The sequence below is a fragment of the Felis catus genome, chromosome A1 (genome assembly GCF_018350175.1).
Source record: "Felis catus isolate Fca126 chromosome A1, F.catus_Fca126_mat1.0, whole genome shotgun sequence".
Lineage (NCBI taxonomy): Eukaryota > Metazoa > Chordata > Mammalia > Carnivora > Felidae > Felis > Felis catus.
The window spans coordinates 22,791,402-22,812,463 of record NC_058368.1 but is presented as its reverse complement, the minus strand read 5'-3'; the positions used below and the strand labels follow the sequence as shown (position 1 = coordinate 22,812,463).

General features: G+C 41.0%; 2 protein-coding genes across 22 annotated transcripts in view; one reads left to right on the top strand and one right to left on the bottom strand.

The window, feature by feature from the left end:
• RB1 (RB transcriptional corepressor 1) overlaps positions 1-8,792 on the top strand; it is a 181,641-nt gene extending 172,849 nt beyond the window's left edge. Inside the window, exons 27-29 of one of the 8 annotated variants that reach the window (XR_006594609.1) lie at positions 5,702-5,818; positions 6,841-6,984; positions 8,424-8,792. Coding sequence is in view for 3 of the 8 variants with exons in the window: in XM_023251429.2 (XP_023107197.2) it covers positions 1,376-1,449 (74 nt within the window). In the remaining 5 variants the exon portion in view is untranslated. Of the gene's footprint in view, positions 1-314; positions 3,272-5,701; positions 7,059-8,423 lie in introns of those variants that run through there. The other 7 variants (XR_006594610.1, XR_006594612.1, XR_006594604.1 and 4 more) reach the window with 7 other exon arrangements.
• The window catches only part of RCBTB2 (RCC1 and BTB domain containing protein 2), a 59,582-nt gene continuing 46,004 nt past the window's right edge, over positions 7,485-21,062 (bottom strand). For 11 of the 14 annotated variants that reach the window (XM_045052809.1, XM_045052800.1, XM_045052831.1 and 8 more), the window contains 6 exons: positions 19,939-20,004; positions 16,944-17,134; positions 16,309-16,435; positions 14,548-14,687; positions 11,043-11,173; positions 7,485-8,746 (listed from right to left, as the gene is read on the bottom strand). In XM_045052809.1, coding sequence (XP_044908744.1) covers positions 8,606-8,746; positions 11,043-11,173; positions 14,548-14,687; positions 16,309-16,435; positions 16,944-17,134; positions 19,939-20,004 — 796 coding nt within the window. In that variant the 3' untranslated portion in view covers positions 7,485-8,605. The remainder of the gene's footprint in view (positions 8,747-11,042; positions 11,174-14,547; positions 14,688-16,308; positions 16,436-16,943; positions 17,135-19,938; positions 20,005-21,062) is intronic. The other 3 variants (XM_045052829.1, XM_045052847.1, XM_019826356.3) reach the window with 2 other exon arrangements.

Here is a 21,062-nt window from a genome sequence, read left to right as displayed (position 1 = left end):
AACTCTTGACTTTAGCTCAGGTCGTGATCCCAGAGTCGTTGGATCAAGCCCCACGTAGGTACAGAGCCTGCTTAAGATTCTCTCTCCATCTGCCCCTTTCCCCTGCTCACACGCACACTCTGTCTCTCTCTAAAATTAAAAAAAATAATAAAAAAAAACAAAAAGAATGCTTTTGATTTTTTAAAACCTTATCTATGTGTTATTTCAAAGAGTACAATTAAAACTAAATATACCAAGAGTTTAAAATTTTTGGTTATAAATAAATCTTTTTTGTATTTTACATCAACTGACACACACCTATTTTAACTTTTAAGTAGTTGTGGCATTTCCCCTCATTATGTGAAAATAGACATGAAGTTTATGACCAAAATGAAGCTTTGAAAACATTTGGAGGCATTTGGAAGCTCACAAATACGCATTTTAAAAGGAGCAGAAAGCTGTAAAAACACGCATATTTTCTTAGAGAAGAGTTCAGTTGCTGTCGTCAGTACATTTTCCAGTGGCACACTCCGCTGTGATGGTGAATTCTCAGTGCCAGGCTGGAGTTCAGGACCTTTCTGAGGCTGAAAAATTGGGGAGAAGCAGCAGGAATGTTAACCCCTAAGGCTAAGGAGTTCTTCAGTTTTCCTCAAAGACTTGAATTGCATTCAAAGAAGACCATCAGACAGTGCTAGGTTGCCGAGAGGGGGAAGACGGAGAATTCGTATTTTCTTTCTTTTCCAAATGCGAATTTGTTTCCTCTTTATTAAAGAAGAGCTTCTGCCCACCACAAAAATCAAGTTAAGAATTTTTAAATAACTTAAAAGAAGTTTTCTGGTTTTGGCTGTGTTGCCACTAATACCGTACTTTTAAAATGTTCATGTCCGAATTAAATGAGCTGCCAGCTGACGTCTTTGCGAGGTATCTGCAAGCACAAGGGAATTTCTTGCTTTGTGACGAATACCACTCACTCCAACAGATCAATCTCGGCCAGGCCGGCATTCGGCTGAGCCACGGGGCCAAACCCAGCCTCAGCATCTCTGGAGCGGTGGTCTGCAGAGCTGGGCACGCCTGCAAGTATGCGAGACCACCTCTTGGTACATAGAGAAAATACTAGAATCTGTTTTTATCTCCTCTGTTTTTGATGTTTGGGCTGTGTGTGTTTTATAACTTACCTACAAACATAGATGGTATACACACACACCATACATATTTTGGTGGTACATACTTGGGAAAAAAATGTACTGATAGAAATTATATGATAAAATTTTGGAAACCGCTGCTTTGCCAGGCCCTGAACTCCATCGATTTGGCACAAGCCTAACGTTTATGGCAGCCCTTTGTCAACGCATCCAGCACCATCAGTGCTGTTAACATTTCTGCATCCTTTTTCCAGCATCTACCCGAACACGAATGCAGAAGCAAAAAATGAACGATAGCATGGATACCTCAAACAGGGAAGAAAAATGAGGATCCCATGACCTCACTGGGCACCGTATACACCTGTGGCCTCATTGTCTCTCACAGAGCAGACTGTGTGACTCTCCCAGGTTCTGTTTACGGCCACATTGGATATGATCTTCAGCTCTTTTTACGGATATTGGATCTCGAGTGGGCAGATGGGCTTGCCTGTGCGTGCAGGGGATTTCTAAGCCACTTGCAACGTCGTAGTCAGTAGAATATACATTGTTATTGCACAAGATTGAAAATCTTGTGTAAATACTGCCATTTAGAAAGTTGTAGCAGATGTTTTCATTTCCAAAATATAATTGCTGTGCTCTACAAACGGCGAGGATGCCCTGGGAGGGGCATCCCAGCAACCCAGGCCTATTTGAGTACTTTGTCTTTTCTTGTGGCATATATGTGATGTTTGCTATTATTTTATTAATTTATATTTATATATTTTTTAATTTAACATGAACGCCCTTAGAATATGTGTCCTGTCTTCCAAATGCAATTTGGCTGACTACTTCCCCCTCACCCAAGTGATCCTGAACTCTTCTGCTAAAACAGATATTAGAAACTAGAAAAAAAAATTACTAATTTTTACACATTAGATTTTAGTTTACTAATGGAATTTGATGTACTGTGTGCTTGTTTTATAAATTTTAGTTTTAAAATACAAGCAGAAAGCAGAGTATAAACAAATGATGTTGTCATACTACTGATACAGATTTCATACCTCAGGACTTGTAAGAATTTATTGATCCTTTTCTCCATCCAACTCCTGCTTTAAAGTGAGGGTTATTAATAGTACTCTTGGTTTTTATAAACCATTCAGAACCCCAAATTCAGGAAGTACCCATCTAGTACTTGGAAAATAAAGTGTTCAGCTAGAGCTTTGCCATAGAGGGCCCTAAGACAGGATATCCCAAGTGCACTTTCTAATGTTTCTGGGTCCGAAGAATCAAGACCTAAAATAATTTTACTCCACAGACTGTTAACTATAGGAGCCTTAATTTTTCTTTCTTAGAGGTTTGTTTAATTGCATCTCAGCAATTATTCTGCCCTCCTAAACTTGGGAAGGGGTGTGTTTTCTCGGGAATTGTACATGTCTTCCATGTATCTTTTGAGCTGGCAATTGTCTATTTATCTTTTTTTTTTTTAAGTCAGTATGGTCTAACACTGGCATATTCAAAGCCACATCATTTCTACTCCAAAATTGCAAGTAATCAAAGGTCTTTGGGTTAGGCATTCATGTTTCTATCTGATTTTGTGCACAAGCTTCAACTTAAAACAGCTACATTAGAAAAAGAGGCGCTCCCCCCCCCCCAGCACCTAAAGGTGTATTTAAACTATCTTGTGTGATTAACTTATTTAGAGATGGTATAATTTAAATTAGGTGATATTTAAGGTAGCATCAGCTAGCTTTTAGGAAAAATCACTTTGTCTACCCAGAATTCTTTTTAAAAAGAATTCTGGTCCTATTTGTTAGAAAATGACATTTTATTTTGTGCTCGGTTAAGTTTCAAACTTGTTATCTTGATAACAAAGGCACTAGAAAGCTTTCTCCCATTTCCTCATTAGTTTCTGCATGAACATCATACAAATCAGTTAGCTTTTAGGTCAAGGGCTACCATATTTCTGGGTCTTTAGCTAATAAAGGTTTACGTTAGAGTTAGTGCCAGAGTTTTAGGAACTTCAGAGATCATATATTGAGATTACTTACATAAGGCTTCAGGTATTGCTTTATTGCTTTTTTGTATTGGTTAAAACTGTACATTTAAAATTGCTTTGTTACTATTTTCTACAATTAATAGTTTATTTTAAAATAAATTAGTTGTTAAGAGTCCTCATGGTCTGATGTGTTCTTTGTATCAAGTGCACTAAAGTTCTCTTGTCTGTCTGGCTTCTCTCCTAGTGCCTTGTCCATTGTTAACCTTCCATTGGCTTCCTATGCTGATGATTCCCAAATTTATTTATCCAGTGCGACCTCTTTGTGGAGGTCCAAGCCCTCAGGCAGTGGGACTCCCCCACCCCCTCCCCGAATTCTCAAAACATAAACCAAAATTAAATCAAGATACCTTGTTTCTACCTCGGTCTTTCCCCATTTTACTAACCACTTACTTGGTCAAGTCAAAATCTTAAGAGTCATTTATCAACTTTTGTCGAGACCATGGTTTTAAACTTCTAACTGGTCTCCTTGTTCCCTTTCTATCCTTTATAAAGAGCAAAATTGATCCCTTTAAAATAGAAATTCATTTACATTGTTATTCAAGTATTGACAGTCCTTGTCACAGCCTGTGGCATGGCCCCATTCACTTGCTCTTCCTCCTCCTCTGCTACTTTCTCCTGCTCCTTGTGCTTCAGCCACACTGACCTTTTCTCTCCTAATACCAACCCTGGCTCTTCTATTTGCTGTTCCTTCTGCCTGGAGTGCTCTTCCCCCAGAATTTTGCACAGGTGATTCCTTCCTGTCTTTCATGGCTCAGCTCACAGGCCTTCCCTCGACCACACAAGCTAAAAATCCTTACTCTGTATTGTGTTACTGTCCTCCAAGAGTGTAACAACGTTTATCACCATTGGAAATCGTCTTGTTTGACCTACCTATTGCCTGTGTACTCATTCCTGCATCAAACTCCCTCTGCAAATGGGAAGCATCAGCCTGGCTGCTCTTATAGCTCTAGCACCTAAAAGAAACTCATACGTGGTCAAAAAAGAAAAAGAGAATGTATATTTGCATATTTTTCCAAGTATATGGAAACAATATTCCCTTCCTCTTTTAATAGGTCATGTACTCAGTACCCACCATATTCCAGGCACAGTTCTAAATACAAGAGATACAGCAATGGGTAAATAAAGCTAAGATCCCCATCTCTGTGGAGTTTACCTTCTAATTGTAGTTTCAGGGAAAGAGAGGAAGTGAATATACAAGAAATACATTGTGCAGAAAAACATAGCAGGGAGTGCTAGGGAAATAGGTGGCCAGGGAAAAACTCACTGAGGTGGTATTTGAGCAAAGCCTGCCAGGAGGTGAGGGAGTAAGTCATGCAACGATGGGAAGACACCCAGTGGAAAAGCCAGTGCGCCGAGATGGGAACACGCCTGTGTGTTTGATGAACAATAAGGCGTCATAGAAAAACGGACAATCGTAAGAGGAGTAAAAGCAAGAATCTCTCGTCATCTAATGCAAAGTGTATGTTAAAGGCCTTTCCTCCCAAACATCCTATTTGTGTCTCACAGGTCCACAGTCTTTTCCTGCAATTCTGAGATCCAAAAGGCTTAAAAACCCAAGCGGTCTGTGCGTTTGTTTGGTGGCAAAAGTCATGTGACGTCAAACGTGTCTAAACTGGCATAGAGCTATTTACAGCCTTTTATCCTACTTAGTAGGAATACTCTTGTTTCACTACAAAAAAATATTAATACGTTGATTTTGGGAATCTAACCTAGGCCCTACTCAGGTATTACATATTAGGTGGTATAGGTACTAAACTCCAAAAGCGGGACATGTATCTCATACCAAGGGTTTCAGATAAGGGATTATCTTGAATTTCAGTAATATGATTTCTCAAAAACAGGGTGGAAAGTGGAATTCTCTCCTTCTAGAACAGCAACATGTTTGTTCCTGAAGGAAGAAAGGCAATCACACCTCAATGGACTGTATTTATTTTGGGATCTTACATGAAATGCATCTCTTAGGTCAAAGCAAAAAGCATCCTTTAGGATGCTAAAAGTTTTTAGTCTGGATGGTAGAAAATTGATCACTTCCAGGGATCTAGCTTTCTAATAATAAAAACTCTTTAGAATAAAAAGGACAAATTCAAATTCATTTACTGATTTATTTCTCATTACAGTTTCTTGGTGCAAACAGTGGGGAGGAAGAACCTATATGTTATAGTTCTAGTACCATCTGGATGATTTCATAGAAACTTGCCTCTCAAAGCATATTTTTGTTTTTCATTTTTGTGACAGTGTACATGGTATTGGTAACAATTCATTCAGTAGAATTTTCCTTTGGACTAAATATGTATTTTATGGGACAACAGGAAACCTTACCTTTAGAAATAGCATATTTCTACCACAAGTATAGTGTCTTACATAGAAATATATCTTGGTAATGCTGATAGTGTCTGATTGGGATTTAAAACAATCTCTTTTAGTATGAACCTGGATATTCTCATAAATCTTTTTTTGTGTCTGTTATTTTGGGAGTATGCTTATATACTAGCATTGAAATATAAAATAATGACAATTTAATATGAAAGTTACGTTTATTCCACAGACTAACATCACTTACTTCCTCAATAGAAAACATCATGATTTTAACTGCATTTAGTGAAAGAAAATCAGTATGGTTTACGTTTTTATGCTTTGACAAAGACTGAATTGAAAGTAACAGGTATGATTTATCATTTTTCTTTACAGTTTTCCCAGCCCGTCTGTTGTAATAATAGCATGGGGAAGGCTAATAAGATAGACCAAAAAACAGACAAGACTATATAGTTTTTGTTGTTTGCTTTTCATTATCACTGGTCAGGAATCCTGCCTCTAAATAAAAATCAAGTCTGGTCCATAATGACTGGCAATTTTTCAGGTCTCAGCTGAAAAATGACTCAGGTTAGTACATTAACCTTTACTTTTAAAAAGCTTTAAATGGTATCTTCACAAACCTCTATTCGCAAATGACCATATTCTTGTAAAATCTTAACCTTTCTCTGTGTAAGGTGTATTGGAATTATGCTGGAAGCACTAACTCATTGAACTTCTTGTGTGAGCAGAGAGGAAACAGAACATAGGGAAAGAAAATCTAAGATTAACTTCTGTAAAACGAAGGATCCATTAATTTATGATGTAGTGTCGTTATAAAAAATGTCCCTTTTCCCTCACATATCCCTAACTGAACAGCAAGGTTTCTGGGGCTCTACACTCATCTGTTAGAAATAAAGGAAAGAAAGTGTTATCCTCTGTATAGGAGTGTTGATGGCAAGCCTATCCTCCAGGATGAGAGAGAAAGCTCTGTTTTTTTCAGAGATGTATCCATGGGACTCATCCGTCATCTCTCAAACTGGTCTATGAGCCCCTTCTTGTTTGGAGTCCCAGATTTTAAGGGTTAAACGGTGATTCTCATACTTGGCTCAATATCAGGATTACTTGGGAAACTTCAAATATACTGAATTAGAATCTTTGTTTGGTAAAAGTTCCATAGATTGTTCTGTTGTACAAAGAGATAAGAACTGAGAGATATAGCAGCACAAACCTACACATAACAGAGCTTAGAAAATCTGGGTAAAAATCCATGCAGCCCTTCTTAATAACTTGTACCGTGGCAGCATGGGCTACTGACCCATTGTGGAGTTTGGTAAAAGGCAGGCCATTTTTTCATACCTCAGTAAACTCATCTGTTCCCTTTGAGTGTTCCAGTTTTTACATGAAATGACTTCATATAAGAAAGAAGACCCTTCATATAAGAAGACCCTGTCAGAAATAGGCAAGAAAGGAAGAGAAGGTTTCGGAAGACCTTGTGAAGATGTAAAGGCATTGGTCCGTTCCAGCTAGCATTGGAAGGTGAGGAGGAGAAGTCAGCAATGCAGGCTGCGGTTGTCTAAATGCCTAAACTGACAGCTGTGGATAATAACCAGGTGTGAATGTTTCTTTGATAGATAAAACAGCAAATCTAACAAACAATGAAAACAAATGGTATATATGGCTAACTTCAAATAACAACTGAATAAGACTATATAATTCCCAAAACAGGATTCTGATTAAGAACTAGAGGTCAAGGCCACTTTGCCTCTACCAGATAAGGTCTGCAAAAACAGAGAAGCCAAGAGAAACTAAGGATTAAAAGGTGACCTCACCAATAAAGAGTAGTCAGAGGCAATAATATGAACAGTAATTATGTTGTTTATATGCCATTTATGTTTTAGGGTGGGCTTTGCTATGATAGGTTATCTGAGTAACTACTTCCAAAAATAAGCTTAATCAAATGGGTTTGTATAAATGTAAGAGATATAAAGTTGATATAATTTTGCTGCTTATTAGGGATTAAAAAAACACAATTGTTCTATTATCTACAAATAAGCACTTTATTATCAAATCGTTCAGCATCAGAACAAGGTTTCTAATTCCAAAAGAGTTTTCTTTACATAATATCATATTGTGAAATACATACCATATTGTGAAACCCATGTTAGAGGAATCTGACACTACATCCTACATCCCGTTCCAGTTTTTCTTTTGCAGTTGGGTAACTTGTTTTGACCGAAAAAGTATAAATTTATCTCATTCTTCTTAATGCTCTCCATGAAATGTAAGTATGAGTTCCTTTTCAGGTAGTACTTTATAATTATTCTGTGCCAGGTTAAGAGAACTGTTTTACAGCGACGTAAAACTCCACTACAAGAAAAACACATAATCATTTTTACATACACAGGCAAATCTCTCAACACAAAAAGAAAAGACATTATGCAATTATGTAAGGCAGATGAGCCCAGAAATAACATTCATTCAAAGACAGTACTTGATATTCAGTAATCCCGTATGAGAAATTAATGACTCAGAGTAAATAGAAAATTAAAATTAGCCCTTGGGACTTTGACAATTAAATTGTCAAGGCTGTTGGTGAATTCTAATTAATGCTCTAAGTTAGCCACTATTACTTAGAACCAGGTACCAGAAGAATATGAACCTCAATAGTGATGGGCTGTCTCAAATTTGTTTTTGTGCAATTTGTTATACCTTCATCCAGTATTCCACAAATAAAGCTATTTTCAGGGCATACGTAAGATTTGTAATAAATGAATTGAGTGCCTATGTATGCAAGGCACCGTTCTGGATGCTGACAATGTACTGTCCAGCTCTCTATGTGATATCAGCCTGTTAAGAACAGAAATTTGGCCAGGATAGCATATACTTAGACCAATGTACCAAAAATGTCCAACTTAAGGGACGTGAAAGAGGAAATGGTAAATAAGACATTTTAATTTCTTTTCCCTTGACCTTAGTCACATCTGATCAGAGCACGGAATGCCTTGTACAGTAAACTTCAGACTTCAGCACAGGGCAGACTGACCACCAACCACCTTCTTTTGACAGAACGTAAGTATTCAGCCAATTAAGGAAAAGTCATTCTCCGGCTTTTGCAGGGAAAATGGAAATACCAAAAATTCTTTCTTGCAGATGAGGATCAATTTTTAAAGGCTCCAACTCTGCTTGCTTTGCTGATAAAGTTCTTCAGAAGATCATGGTCCATTTCTGCAAAGCCTGAAGTTTGTGTTACTACAGTCAAATGATTTATGCAAAACCTGAAGCAGAATTCTTCTAAATCCTAGGAACAAAAACAAAAAATGCTTTAATAAATTTGTATATCCCAATGCAATGCAACACAGCATGAAAATTCCCAAGACACATAGGAAGGGACAAGCATTTGAAAGCCAATAGGAAGAACTGTTGGTACAGCAATACCTAAAGAATAGTTATAAAACTGTACAGCTAATGTGAATCTATGTTTGTAAACATTTAAATAACAGAGTAAAATATTCAAGTTCCTCCATACCAGCCAGTGCAAAGAATCAGATTTTTTATTCTCAGAAATAGGCACTACGTACCTTTCTCTAGTGACAGTATTTGTATTGTTCATTCCACTGTCAGTATTTGTTAAAATACTCCCCTTTTATATTCCCCTAGGAGCTGAAATGTTTCTAGATGAAAAGAGTTTCTACTATATGTTAGGTACTACCCTAAGGCATTAGGTCTATGATTGTGAGCAAAACAAAGCCCCTGCCTTTCCTCAAGGAGCTTACTTTCTAGGAAACAGAAGGCTGGAAAGTAACCATACAAATAATTGACATAAATATGGAATCTGAAAAAGTCTTGAAAATGAAGCCTAGTCCTGGCAGAAACACTGTGTGCCCACGGCCTCATCACTGGAGATTAGGCGCCAGCCTCCAGTATTACCACCATGACTTGCGCAAACTAGCGAAGAGTTTGGCCTAGCCATGAAGTGTTCTGCATGTTGTAAGTGCCCAATATATTATTATGTTAATGAAAGACATTCACTATGCTTTTAATATCAATGTTTCAAGGTGGGTAAGATTTTTTTTAAATGTTAAGGGAAAAAAAAATCTAGTGTTTAGAGAAATATACATCATGTAACAGGAAAAAAACAGAAACAGCTGTATGAAAATGTTAATGTTCTCTGGTTCGATGAGTCATCTCCTTCCTCATACTTTTTTGTATCTTCCAAATTTTCTTTAATAAGCAGAAAAGAAGTTACAAACTTTTTTTTGCCCACCACTAAAATGTTCCTGTTTTTTGACCAGAGAGGATATCCTTCTAACAAAAGGAAATCGACTCCAAGAAGAATGGGCTGCTTCCTAAAGATTTAGCTCTAAGACAGGTTTTCTTTCCTTTCTTTATGGTCAAAACAATACACAGTCACTGTAGAAAGTTCAGAAAAAAACAAGCAAAGATAGGAAATAAAAATCATCCATAATTCCACCAAAGATGACCTTTGAGTATATTTTTCAGTCTCTTTTTTTCTATGTAGAAAATGAATGTCAGTCTTTTTAAAAACTGCTTTAAAAAAATTTTTTTTAAATTGATGCTTTTAAAAATGTTCATTTTTCAATTAATGTATTTTGAGTTGCTGCATAGTTTCATAGTATAAACATTCTACAGTTTAAAGAAACCTCTACTGTTCATGTTGTCTTTTTCTAATTTTTCAAAATTATAAGTAGTGTTGCAGTACAATTAGCCTTTGAAACTAAATCTGTCTGAATCCATGAGTACTTCCTTAGGACAAATTCCTACAAGTGGATTCCTTAAAGAAGTACACCTTTAAAGCTTTCAATACATTTGGTACCAAGTGCCCCCACAATGACCGCCCCAATGCACACCCTTAGCAGCTGTTCAGGAGAACACATAATATTCTGAGCCTGCATTATCTCTAAGAATATATTCCCCAGTTTCACAAGTGAAAAATTATACCTTAGTTTCATTTATATTTTTCATTTATTCATAAATCCATTTTGTTCTTTGGTCCATTTTACTTCCATCAAACTGCTAATATTTTCTTTTTGTTTTCTAAGAACTATATGTTAACTATGGTAAATGTGCTTCACCATATGCTGCAAATATTTTCCCTACTGTATCAACTTCTTAGTTTTCTCGGTGGTAATTTCTGATGTCTAGATATGTTTTTCTTTCTGAAATCAGACCTATCAATCTTTTCCTTTAAAAAAAAATTTTTTTTTTAAATCTTTACTTACTTTTGAGAGAGAGACAGTAGGTGAGCAGGGGAGGAGCAGAGAGAGGGGGACACAGAATCCGAAGCAGGCTCCAGGCTCTGAGCTCTGAGCTGTCAGCACAGAGCTTGACACGGGGCTCAAACTCACAAACTACGAGATTATGACCTGAGCCGAAGTCAGACATTGAACTGACTGAGCCACCCAGGTGCCCCGTCAAGCCTTTCTTTAGGGCTTCTTCCTTGGAGCTCCACCCTAACATTATACAAATGGTCACTTTTTCTGGTACTTTTAGTTGGTTTACTTGTTTTAGTTTATGAACTAAACACCTACCATTCTTTCCACAAGGTCAGCTAGTTGAAAGGGTGCTTTTCTTACCTGAGCATCATACTTCACAGCAGCTGAAAGCAGGGCAATGGCATTCTCCTCACAGATTCCTTGCTTGATAGTTTGTTGGCAGAGCTTTTTCAAACGATTTTCTCTATAAAAGGTAGCCAAATCCAGCAATCCTGGCGGGAAGAGATGTTTATTAGGGGGAGTGATTACAAGCATCCCCATTAAGCTCACTCAACCCTTCAAGCAATGATTGTTGATGTGTGAACTGAGCAAATACAATACACAAACAAGCCGCTGTGGAAAAGCAGACACACAGTGAAAATGGCTTTCATATTTCTCCTGTAAAGGCCGACCCCGCACTGTCACTTATTCTCCTGGGTCATTTCCATCAGCACACGGACACGTGTCTGTCTCCCATCAGTCTCCCCCATTTCTCTGTAAACCTGGGGAACATCCTCTCTGTTTGCTGTCTCCATTTTCTCCCTTCCCCTTCTCCCGCTAAGCCATTCCAGCAGAATCCCATCCCCTCCACTCCCGGATATCACGAATGCTTCTATGGAGCCAAATCCAAGGGGCTGTTGTCTGGTTTGTCCTACTCAACATTTACACAGAATTTGATGTGGTTGGTGATGCTTCTCTTCTTGAAACTCTGTGTTACTTATGTTTTTCTTCTCCATAATTCTCTTCAGTCTCTTGGCTCGGCCGTTCTTCCTAACTTCCAAATGTTTTAGGGCACTCAAAACAACCCTGCCCCTCAGTTTAAAATACCACCTGTAAATACTGATGAGTCCCATTATATTATCTGTCACCTACTTTCACATAATTCACGACGGAGTGATTAACACAATAAGTTAAGGATATGGCTATCTAAATCTCCATCAGGGGATTTGTTAATTAGCATACAGAATGCTAGGAACACTTGTGAAAATACTTATGAAAGGAGCTGTGTCTGGATACAAGGCTTGGCTAGAAACACTGTGCGAGGCCTCCTGCCCTGGCATGAACAGGATGAAGCATCCCGAGACCAGCACGCCCCACGCTCAGAGAGGTACACTCACTAGCTCTACATCCAGTCTGGGTTGTCATCTGATCAAAAGGTTAGCTGAATCCTCTGCCAGAAAATCATCACATCTACATCAAGCTAACCTGCAAAGTGCTTCCCAGGGGCCTAAGAGACAAAGAGGTGGGATTTCATCAATCTTAAAACATCAACCGTTTTTGCATCCATCTGCCACTGCGTCTTGCGTATGTAGGAGGGCCAGGGGAAAACTTGTTTTCATCGTAACCTGACCAATACTACCAAAATTACAGCGGCAAGGCCCATGGCCCAGTGGAGGATACTGAAATCTTCTGAAATCTTGAGACCTGTGATGGCTCATTTGTTTTTGGTCAGTTCTTGGCAACCCCAAATTCCTATCTCTAGTCCACACTCCAAACTGCAGAATCACATAAATGTGTTCTCCTGAGCTGCCCTCAGAAAAGATCCTGCCCTGAGCCCCTGCTCAAAACAGCCCAGATCTGCACCTCCTCCAGGCACAGTCCTCACCACAGTGGCCAAGAGCCAGGCATCCACTCCTAGACCACACTTTGGTTACAGGGGACTCTGGAATTCCCTACCTAGTTGGCCCTGAGGCCACTTATGTGGACATTTGCTCCCTTCCCGACCATGCCACCAATGTGCAGATGCCCAGCCCCAGCGGTGGCCTAGGTGAGTGGAGCTTGGCCATGCAGGCTGGGGTGCCCACACATCCCTTGTGATGCAGGGTGTAGCTGGCAGTGGGTATAGAAAGATGGCAGGCCTGCCCTTCCAGTGCAGATGGCTAGTAAGCAACTCAAAACTCCTTTGCCTTCTCAAACTCAAGGGCAAAACCTGTTGCTCTCCATCTTCCTCATCGTCTTGAATGCTACTTCCATGAACCCACCGGCTCAGCCAAACAGCTTAGAGCAGTCGTTACTTCTGTTTTCCGCACACCCCAACGTGCCATCAGCCCCGTTTTTAAAATACATCCAGAATAGGATCTCTTTCAACACCTCTGCCGCTACACCACCCTAATCCAGGGTATCGTCATCATCTTATACCTGAACCGTCATAATTACTATCTTTTAAAACACATCACTCCTGTCATGGAAGCTGCTGTGCCTCAGCCCCACCAGCACACAGACCTGTTCTCCCTTTCTTCCTCTACCACTTCCCCCAGCCTCTCATGTAGTACTTCCAGGACCCTTCCTTAAGAGACACTAGGATTTTCCCTTTGCCCCTTCGTCATCGTCCCTTCCTCCATCCTGCCAGTAATGCAAACGCGGTCCTGGACTATGAGCACGGGCCACACGCAGGGATGCCCTGCACTGTCTCCTTTAAACCACAGTTTTTAAAATGTTGTTGTTAAAGCAAATCCTAAATAACACAAGCCTCATGCTCAAAACCTTCCAAGGCTTTCTACCACACCAAGATTAAAACTCAAGCTCTTCACCGTGGCCCCCAAGGGTAGTCATGCTCTTGCCCACATCCCGTTGCCTGACCTAATTCTTACCGCACTGAGTCTCACTTCACTCCACCTGCCCTGGCCTTCTTCCTCTTCCTCCACAAATCTGTGCCTGTCTCAGACCTCTGCACTCACTGTTTCCCAGAAGGCTCTTCCCTCGGGTATCTGTGCGGCTGTTCCCTCTTGCTTTCCCCTGCTCTCTGCTCCCTGTACTTCCTCACGGAGGCCTTCCCTATTTGCTTGTTTAGGGCTGGTCTCCCTCATCTGAACACAAGCCCCCAGGGGCAAGGCCCTGGTCTGTCTCCTGCACAGACACTGAGAGGAGCTGTGGCACATGCTGGGCATAGGCACTAAATCATTTGTGGAAGAAAGGGAGGAAAACTGTAAAACTCCAGAAATCAGATGTTTGTTTACCTGAGGAAAATTAAATGCTGATCTGGTAAAAACCGATACTGGATTTATACATGTAAAAGGAATATTTAACTTAAAAATCTGAAGGCTGAGCTGTTTCTTTAGTTCCTTACAGAATTCCTTAATTCTCTGTGCCACCAGCTAACAATATTGCCAACAGCTGTGAACTGAAATGTAGTATGTCTGTTACTCTGTGCCCGTTTGATCTATGTGGCTTTGTTTTTTTTACTGTCCGTACCCCTGAGGTGCAGTGAACGCCCCACACTACCTTCAGGACAGAAGGCCCCAGAAGTCCCACAGCGTTCTGTCCCAAAGCCGTCTAGAGGGCAATCCCCGGTTATGGAGACCACAGGGCTTATTACTACTAGGTGCATTTCATCTTCTTTCTAACGTAGACATCTCAGGGGTGGCAGGTGTGGCTGCCGAACAGTCACGCGCATTCCTTACATACGGCAGTTACGGAAGAATGCCACCCGCTCCACAGTCTGACGGTTTGAGATCCACCAAGTCACCCTCTGTATGAAGCAGTAACCAGGGAAAAGTGTGGGTTGGACACAGAGAGAACTATGTGTGCGATCGCCCTCACGGCCACTTCCACCCTGCGCGTTACTCAGCATCGTGCCCATCTCTTGGGAGAGTGTGGTGGCGATTACCTACTGCCTCCTCGGGGGAAAGGCTGATGCTGTCTGTATACAGGTATTCCAGGAAGGCTCGGTAAACAGGATACGAAAACTCACTCATTTCTACGATATCATCCTCGTTGTCTTCCAATGAAGAACGAAAATGCTCACACCTGAATGAAGGAAGAAAGGAGCATGTGAGGTCCTAGCTTCTGGGCGAGAGCAGACGACCCTCCTGAGGGACACATCCTTGTGGGGCTTCAAGGGGAACTGACAAGGAGAAAGAAAACACGGCGTGGCACAGGATTCTCCTCACACTGCACACCTCTGTGTCCCCATCCTGGTCCCTCGCTTCCTCTGCTGGCTGGAAGTGTAGTGACCACCACTTACTGGACGAGGCTGCAGATGCAAACCGGATGTAGTGGAGCTGACTCCGAGGTGTCATTTCCGCACCCCGTGCGCAGCGTGGCATTTATGGAAATTGGGTGGGTTTCTTTTCATAAACTGAGTCATTTTGTTTCTTTACCTCCTGCTATGGGTTGAATTGTGCCCCTCCACCCAAAATTCATATGCTGGTGCCCTAACCTTAGAATATAACAATAATTGGAGAAAGGATCTTTACAGAGGTAATCAAGTTAAAATGAGGTCATCAGGGTGGACACTAACCCAAGATGACGGGTGTCCTTATAAAAATGGGGAATTTGGATGCAGACATGCACACAGGGAGAACCCCACGTAAAGACTGGAGTGGTCAATCATGCCCCAAGCTAAGGAATGCCGAAGATTGCCAGCAAGCCACCAGAAGCTGGGAGAGAGGCATGAATTCTCCCTTGGGAGGAATGCATCCCGCCAATACCTTGATCTTGGACTTCTGCCTCCAGAGCTGTTGTTGAAGCCACTCAGTCTATGGCACTTTGTTACAGCTGCCCTAGCAAACTAATGCCCCTGTCTCTTTTATGAAGGTTTAGGGGCTATAGCAGGAGTGAAGGAATGTTGGACAGCACAACCAAAGAGGCGTACTTGAGACTAAAATGCCATACTGAGTTTGTGATTCATTGTAGCAGGATTTAAATATGTTACACAACAACATGATGGTTTTTAAAATCATTATGCTAAGAAAAGGAAGCCAGGCACAAAAGAATACAGACTATATGATTCCATTAACATAAATTTCTAGAAAATGCTAACGAATCTATAGTGACTGAAAGAAAATCAGTGCTTGCCCCAGGGCTGATGCATGAGGGACCTTGGAGGGACGACAGGAACGTTCTATGTCTTGATATAGGGCCATGGTTCCACAGCATAAATATATGTCAAAGCTCCTCAAACTGCACACTTCAAATGGATGCAGCTCGTTGCTCAAAAATGATGCCTCAATAAATCTGAATTTTAAAATCTCGGTGTTAATTTTACCCCAGACCTTGCTGCCTTGCAGAAGCCTTACCTTCTCTTTTTCCCAAGCATCTAAAAGTTCACTGTCCCACAACTGACAAGGAAAGTGACGAAGCTAGGGTCCTGGGCAGGAAGCCCAGGTGGCAGCCAGCCGCTCTGACGCCGGGCTGGACAGACCACCCGCAAAGTGTCTAAGGAAGCCCGTAGCCGTTTACTCTCTCCCCCACAGGCCCCAGTGGTTCTCGTTTCCCGTGTCCTGTGTTTCCCCGGCTGCACTGCACGCTTGCAAAGATGAAATCAGCCTTACGTTATTTTCATAACTACTGAAGTGCCTCCTCTAGTTCTGTGAACACTTAGAAAACCATATGTTTGTTTCAAGTCTCAAAATAAATGACTCCTTACCTAATTTTGAGAAGGACTTTATGTGCATAAATGTACTTTCCGTCCACCAGGAATTTCAGGTCTGCTGTACTGGGGTTGTCAAATTCCCTCTTGAGTGACTCTGCCACTGTCAGGTGGTCGTCAGGTTCTACAGGGGAACACCAATGTTTCCAGGCTTAAGGACAGACATAGTAGAAATACAGGCCAGAATACAACACCGCTCTTGTGACACTCAGGAAAATACCCGAAATAAATGGCTGAGTGATGCTTTCTTTCCCCTAAATACAGATTTTCACGTCTCTGTAATCATTAAGGGTAAGAGCCTCACACACATCTCCTTGTAAACCTGACAGAACAACTAAAAAGTCCCAAACCGCCCCCTCAATGAAATTTTTGAATGTTTGAGTAAATAGACTAGCTAAAAATAAAAGAGAATAGTTTTTCAGGAACACTAAAAAGCAGTCAAATGAAATAGCTTTTAATTTAGTATGTGATCCTGGTTTCTGATACTTTCAAGAAAAATTAATCCATCAAATTAGTTTCCTTTCACAGGAGCCCATTAGAGAGAAAATATATGATTCTGCACCTAAAAAGTCCTTTTACTATCACCGGGGTTGTCTTGCTAGTTTTCACCCAAATGGGCAGAGACCACTCACCCACGGACAGGAGGCGCCAAGAGACAGCAGGAGTGGCGAAGCAGGCAAACACGTCGTCGGTGCAGGAGAAGTGCGTGAGGTGAGGCAGGATCACGGACTGGCCCCGGCACTGGCCCCACATGTACACGTGCCCACCCTGGGTCTTGGCAGCCGATGTGTGGGCCAAGTGGCAGGCCGCAATCTCTATAATTCTAGGTTCACAAATAAATGCCAAGTGAACGTGGCAAACAGGAAAAGAAACAAGTTGATTTCTCCTTCCCTTAACTTTAACGGATTTAAAAAACAAAACGAGACTTAATCTAGATTTTCAGGCACGAAACAGTTATTTAGGTTTAAGCTATCCTTCAATGGCACAACTAATAAAGATCTACCTTACCACTTCCAGCCCGTAGGCCTACAAAAATATATACTGTCCCGTTGTGAAATGCAAAAACAATCCAAGGGTAAAGGCCAAAACAAACAAAACAGTGATAAAGACTTGGGCTACTTAACCCAGGTCTTGATCCAGTATCAAGAAATATTTTCATTAAAACTTTACCAGTTTTAGTGTTAGATGCAGCATGCTGTGGGCCACCCCAATCCACACTGCAAACAGTAAGGTCAGTAATTCTAACTCATAGGACTCTATCTTTGAGAGCCCAAGAGAGCAGTTTTCTGATAAGTTCACAATTGCCAGGGAGGTAGTTCTCAGAATACTTCCTAATAGAAAGCCCTGTTTTTGTTGATTTAGAAATAATTAACTTTCTCTAAGAATAAGCCACTGTACAGATTCACAAAAGAGAGTAAACTATTTTACCCAAAGTGAGGTTGCCATCTTGATGTTGCCCACAGCAGGCAGTGGCACCAAGATCCTCAGTGACTTAGGCTCAGAGCTTCAGAGTCATCTTTGACTTCTCCCTCCTCACTTTTTTCAGAATATCCAACTGACAAATAACATAGATTCTCTCTTTGATAATTTCTCCCATCTGCCACCACCAGCCCATATCTGACTCCAAAGCAACAGCCTCCGTGGTCTCCATGCCTTAGACTCTCTCTCTTTTCCGATCCAGATCACACAAGGCTGGCAGGTTAACAATCCTCTGAAAACAGCATCCTCGTCAGTACTCTCAAACCTTTTGTGGCTTCCCACAAGATAAAATCCATATGTGTGACATCAAGACCTTCCATAATTTGTCTTGCGCCTGTATCCAATCCTCTTTCAAATCACATTTACCTACATACCCTATGTTCCAACAAACAGATGTACTCACTGCCCCTCAACATTTTTCTTCACAAAGTTATTGTGCAGGAATGCTCTTTCCTTTCTCTCTGCCTTAGAAATCCTGCCCATCTTCCAAGGCTCAGCTCAAATGGCCCCAGAGGAAGAGGTCTCTTGCTCACCTGCACTCTTGCCATTCATCCCATCCACACCATTCCAGCCTGGCCCTTAACTTCTCAGGGAGGTATGTCTCACCTACTCTGCTAGATTACAAGTTCCTGGCAGGCTAAATCACTGGCTTATTTCTCTCTCTCCAAGTGTCTTTCTCTCCCCAGTAAGGTGTCTGATTAAGCACAATTTTTAGGTTATTTTATTGACTAACTGGGAAGGACAGAACAACACAGAGCGACTGAGGGATGGGAAGACCCCATTGACAGCCTAGCAATTGGAGGGTGGAGACATCCCTCCACTGCCTCTTTTAATTGGCCGTTTCCCAGACAAGAAGGGAAGATGGTCATCATGCAAGCTGAACACTGCCGTGGTGGCTTGCCTCAGAAGGCTGAGGTGTACTGTTTTCATGTGCGGTCCCAATCATTTCAGGGATTCATTCAAGGGCAGCTCTTAGCTCTTGAAGATGGGAGTACTACACAAGAAGCTATGCTGTACCACAGTGGAGAGCCTGGATGCTGGGGTCAATCACACCGAGGGCCACATCCTAGCTCTACCACTAGGCTGTGTGACGGCGTAAATGTTCCCGAGCCTCTGTTCCATCACGTTGCAAGCTAATTGCTAATTAATTACAAATAAAGCTAATTTGTATGTATACAAATTAAATGATAAAATGTCAAACACCAAGCACAGAGTCTGGTGTACAAATAGTAGCCAGCAGTAGAGGCTTAACAGTTTACTACTTCTTGGCATTTTAAGTGACAAAGCCTCCCTCACACAGAGACTATATTTCCAATGATCAATTCAGACAGTGAGACCTTCCCTATTTGCATGGTCACGTCAGTGAATGGGCCCAAACCTCTAATATGTGCTTTTTACAAAAGAATCTTCCTTGCCCACACAGGGAATATTGCCAATCCTATTTGGCTTCTCAATAAGCATATCCTTCTCAATAAAGAAAAGGCAAGGAAATGGAATAAATGCATTTGTTCAAAGAAAAGGCATCTGTTCAAAGAAAAGGCCATCCAGCCTCACACATTACACCAAATGTGAGGGCAGCAACACACTTCATTTTACATGGCTTGGTGCGAGGGGCAGGGCACAGGGCTGAGGGCCAGACAGCAGCCTATGGAGGCCAAGGTACTTAAAACACTTATCATCTATTTTATCATCTTAAAAAAAAAAGTGAGGAGAGCAGAATCCAGGTAGCAATCCTTTCACAGCCTTGTGAGTAAATGAAATCAGCTACAGCAGAGTGCACACTCAAAACAGTTTCTTCTGGTGACTGAAGTGTTTACCAGTGGCTGCAGGAACTCTGGGAAACCACTTAAAATCACAGATAGCCTCTCTCTTCCCTGATGATGTTCTATGAAAAATGTAACTGATGGGAACATAACAGTGTCCTTCTGGGCTCTACTACCCAACATCAGAAAACCAAAATAATTTAATTCCTGCATTCACTTCTGAAATATCTTTACTAGCCTCCGTGGAAAGGAAGTAGCCTTTGCCTTTACAGGAGGAGGGAACACTGCTTGGTGGAGGAAGGCTGGAACAGACACAGCACAGGGGTCAAGATGCAGAAGGCTGTGGAGCAGTGGCCTTCCCTTAACATGGCCTCGTGAAGTTTACCTGGAACACCTAGCAGCACACGGGAAGTCAGGGGTGGGGCACGGGCTTGGCTGACGGCAGCAGCTGCTACAGGAACAAGAGTGAAGAAAGTTTAGAGGGAACCTTCAAGTCTAAGCTTGGGACCCAACCAACTGCCAACGCATCCAGCTGTTGCCTAAGGTCATCTGTTCTTAAATCTGATTCATACCAAGAAGCAAAATTCTGAAGCTCAGATTTTCCAGTCTAATATGCAACAGACGATGACTATAAACTGAGCTAAACTTTACTGTCAGAATGTCTGGCATATTTCACATTTTATTTTGTAGCCATGCTTAATGAAAAAAAAAAGTACTAGACATTCATAATAAATGAGTTTTGTGTCACCTCAATGGAATGATCCCCAACGACTGCAGCTTAATGGCTGTGAAGTACTAGAAATGAAAAAGCAGAGAGTGAGGAAGAATATAAAACAGAAAACAATGAGGAGAGGAAAAAAGGCAATTTGTGAGACAGAAGAAGAATGAAGAAGAAATAGTAATAATAAAAAGATCCAGAGCAGTAATTCCCAAGCCTGGTTTTGTAAGAGGCCAACATACTACCAATTATCAAGGTGTCACAAAATTCACAAAAATTCAAGGCAAAGTTAGCTTTAAATCAATTTAACTTCAACTATGCTTTTATGGAACTTTAAGAACAAAGATAAATGCTGGTAAATCAAAGTACTGAGACTTCAGAAAGATTGGGAATGACTGGGTTAGAGAGAAGAGAATTACTTTAGTCATTAAAATTACTTTTATGTGAATATAAATTGCTAACAAATGTCATTAGCATTCTTCATCATAGATCTCTGTGGGAAAAAATTTTAAAAGGTTTTCCTTGGGTTGTCGTTTCAGCAAAGGATCCAATGTACACAGATTTTCACTTTCCACTTCTGTGAACAGGTAACCAGGACCTGAAGATCCACCCCACCCTACATTCAATCCTTTTGTTTCTAATTAGTCAAACTTCCCTGAAATGGGCCCCAAGAGTCAGAAGTGAGTTCTTGAGAGATAAGTCATAACATATCTGCAAATTTCAGTCGCTGAAAAGGGTGGGTACGTGCAAAACAAGTCCCAGCAGACTTACAAATTCCTCCCTCGCAATAT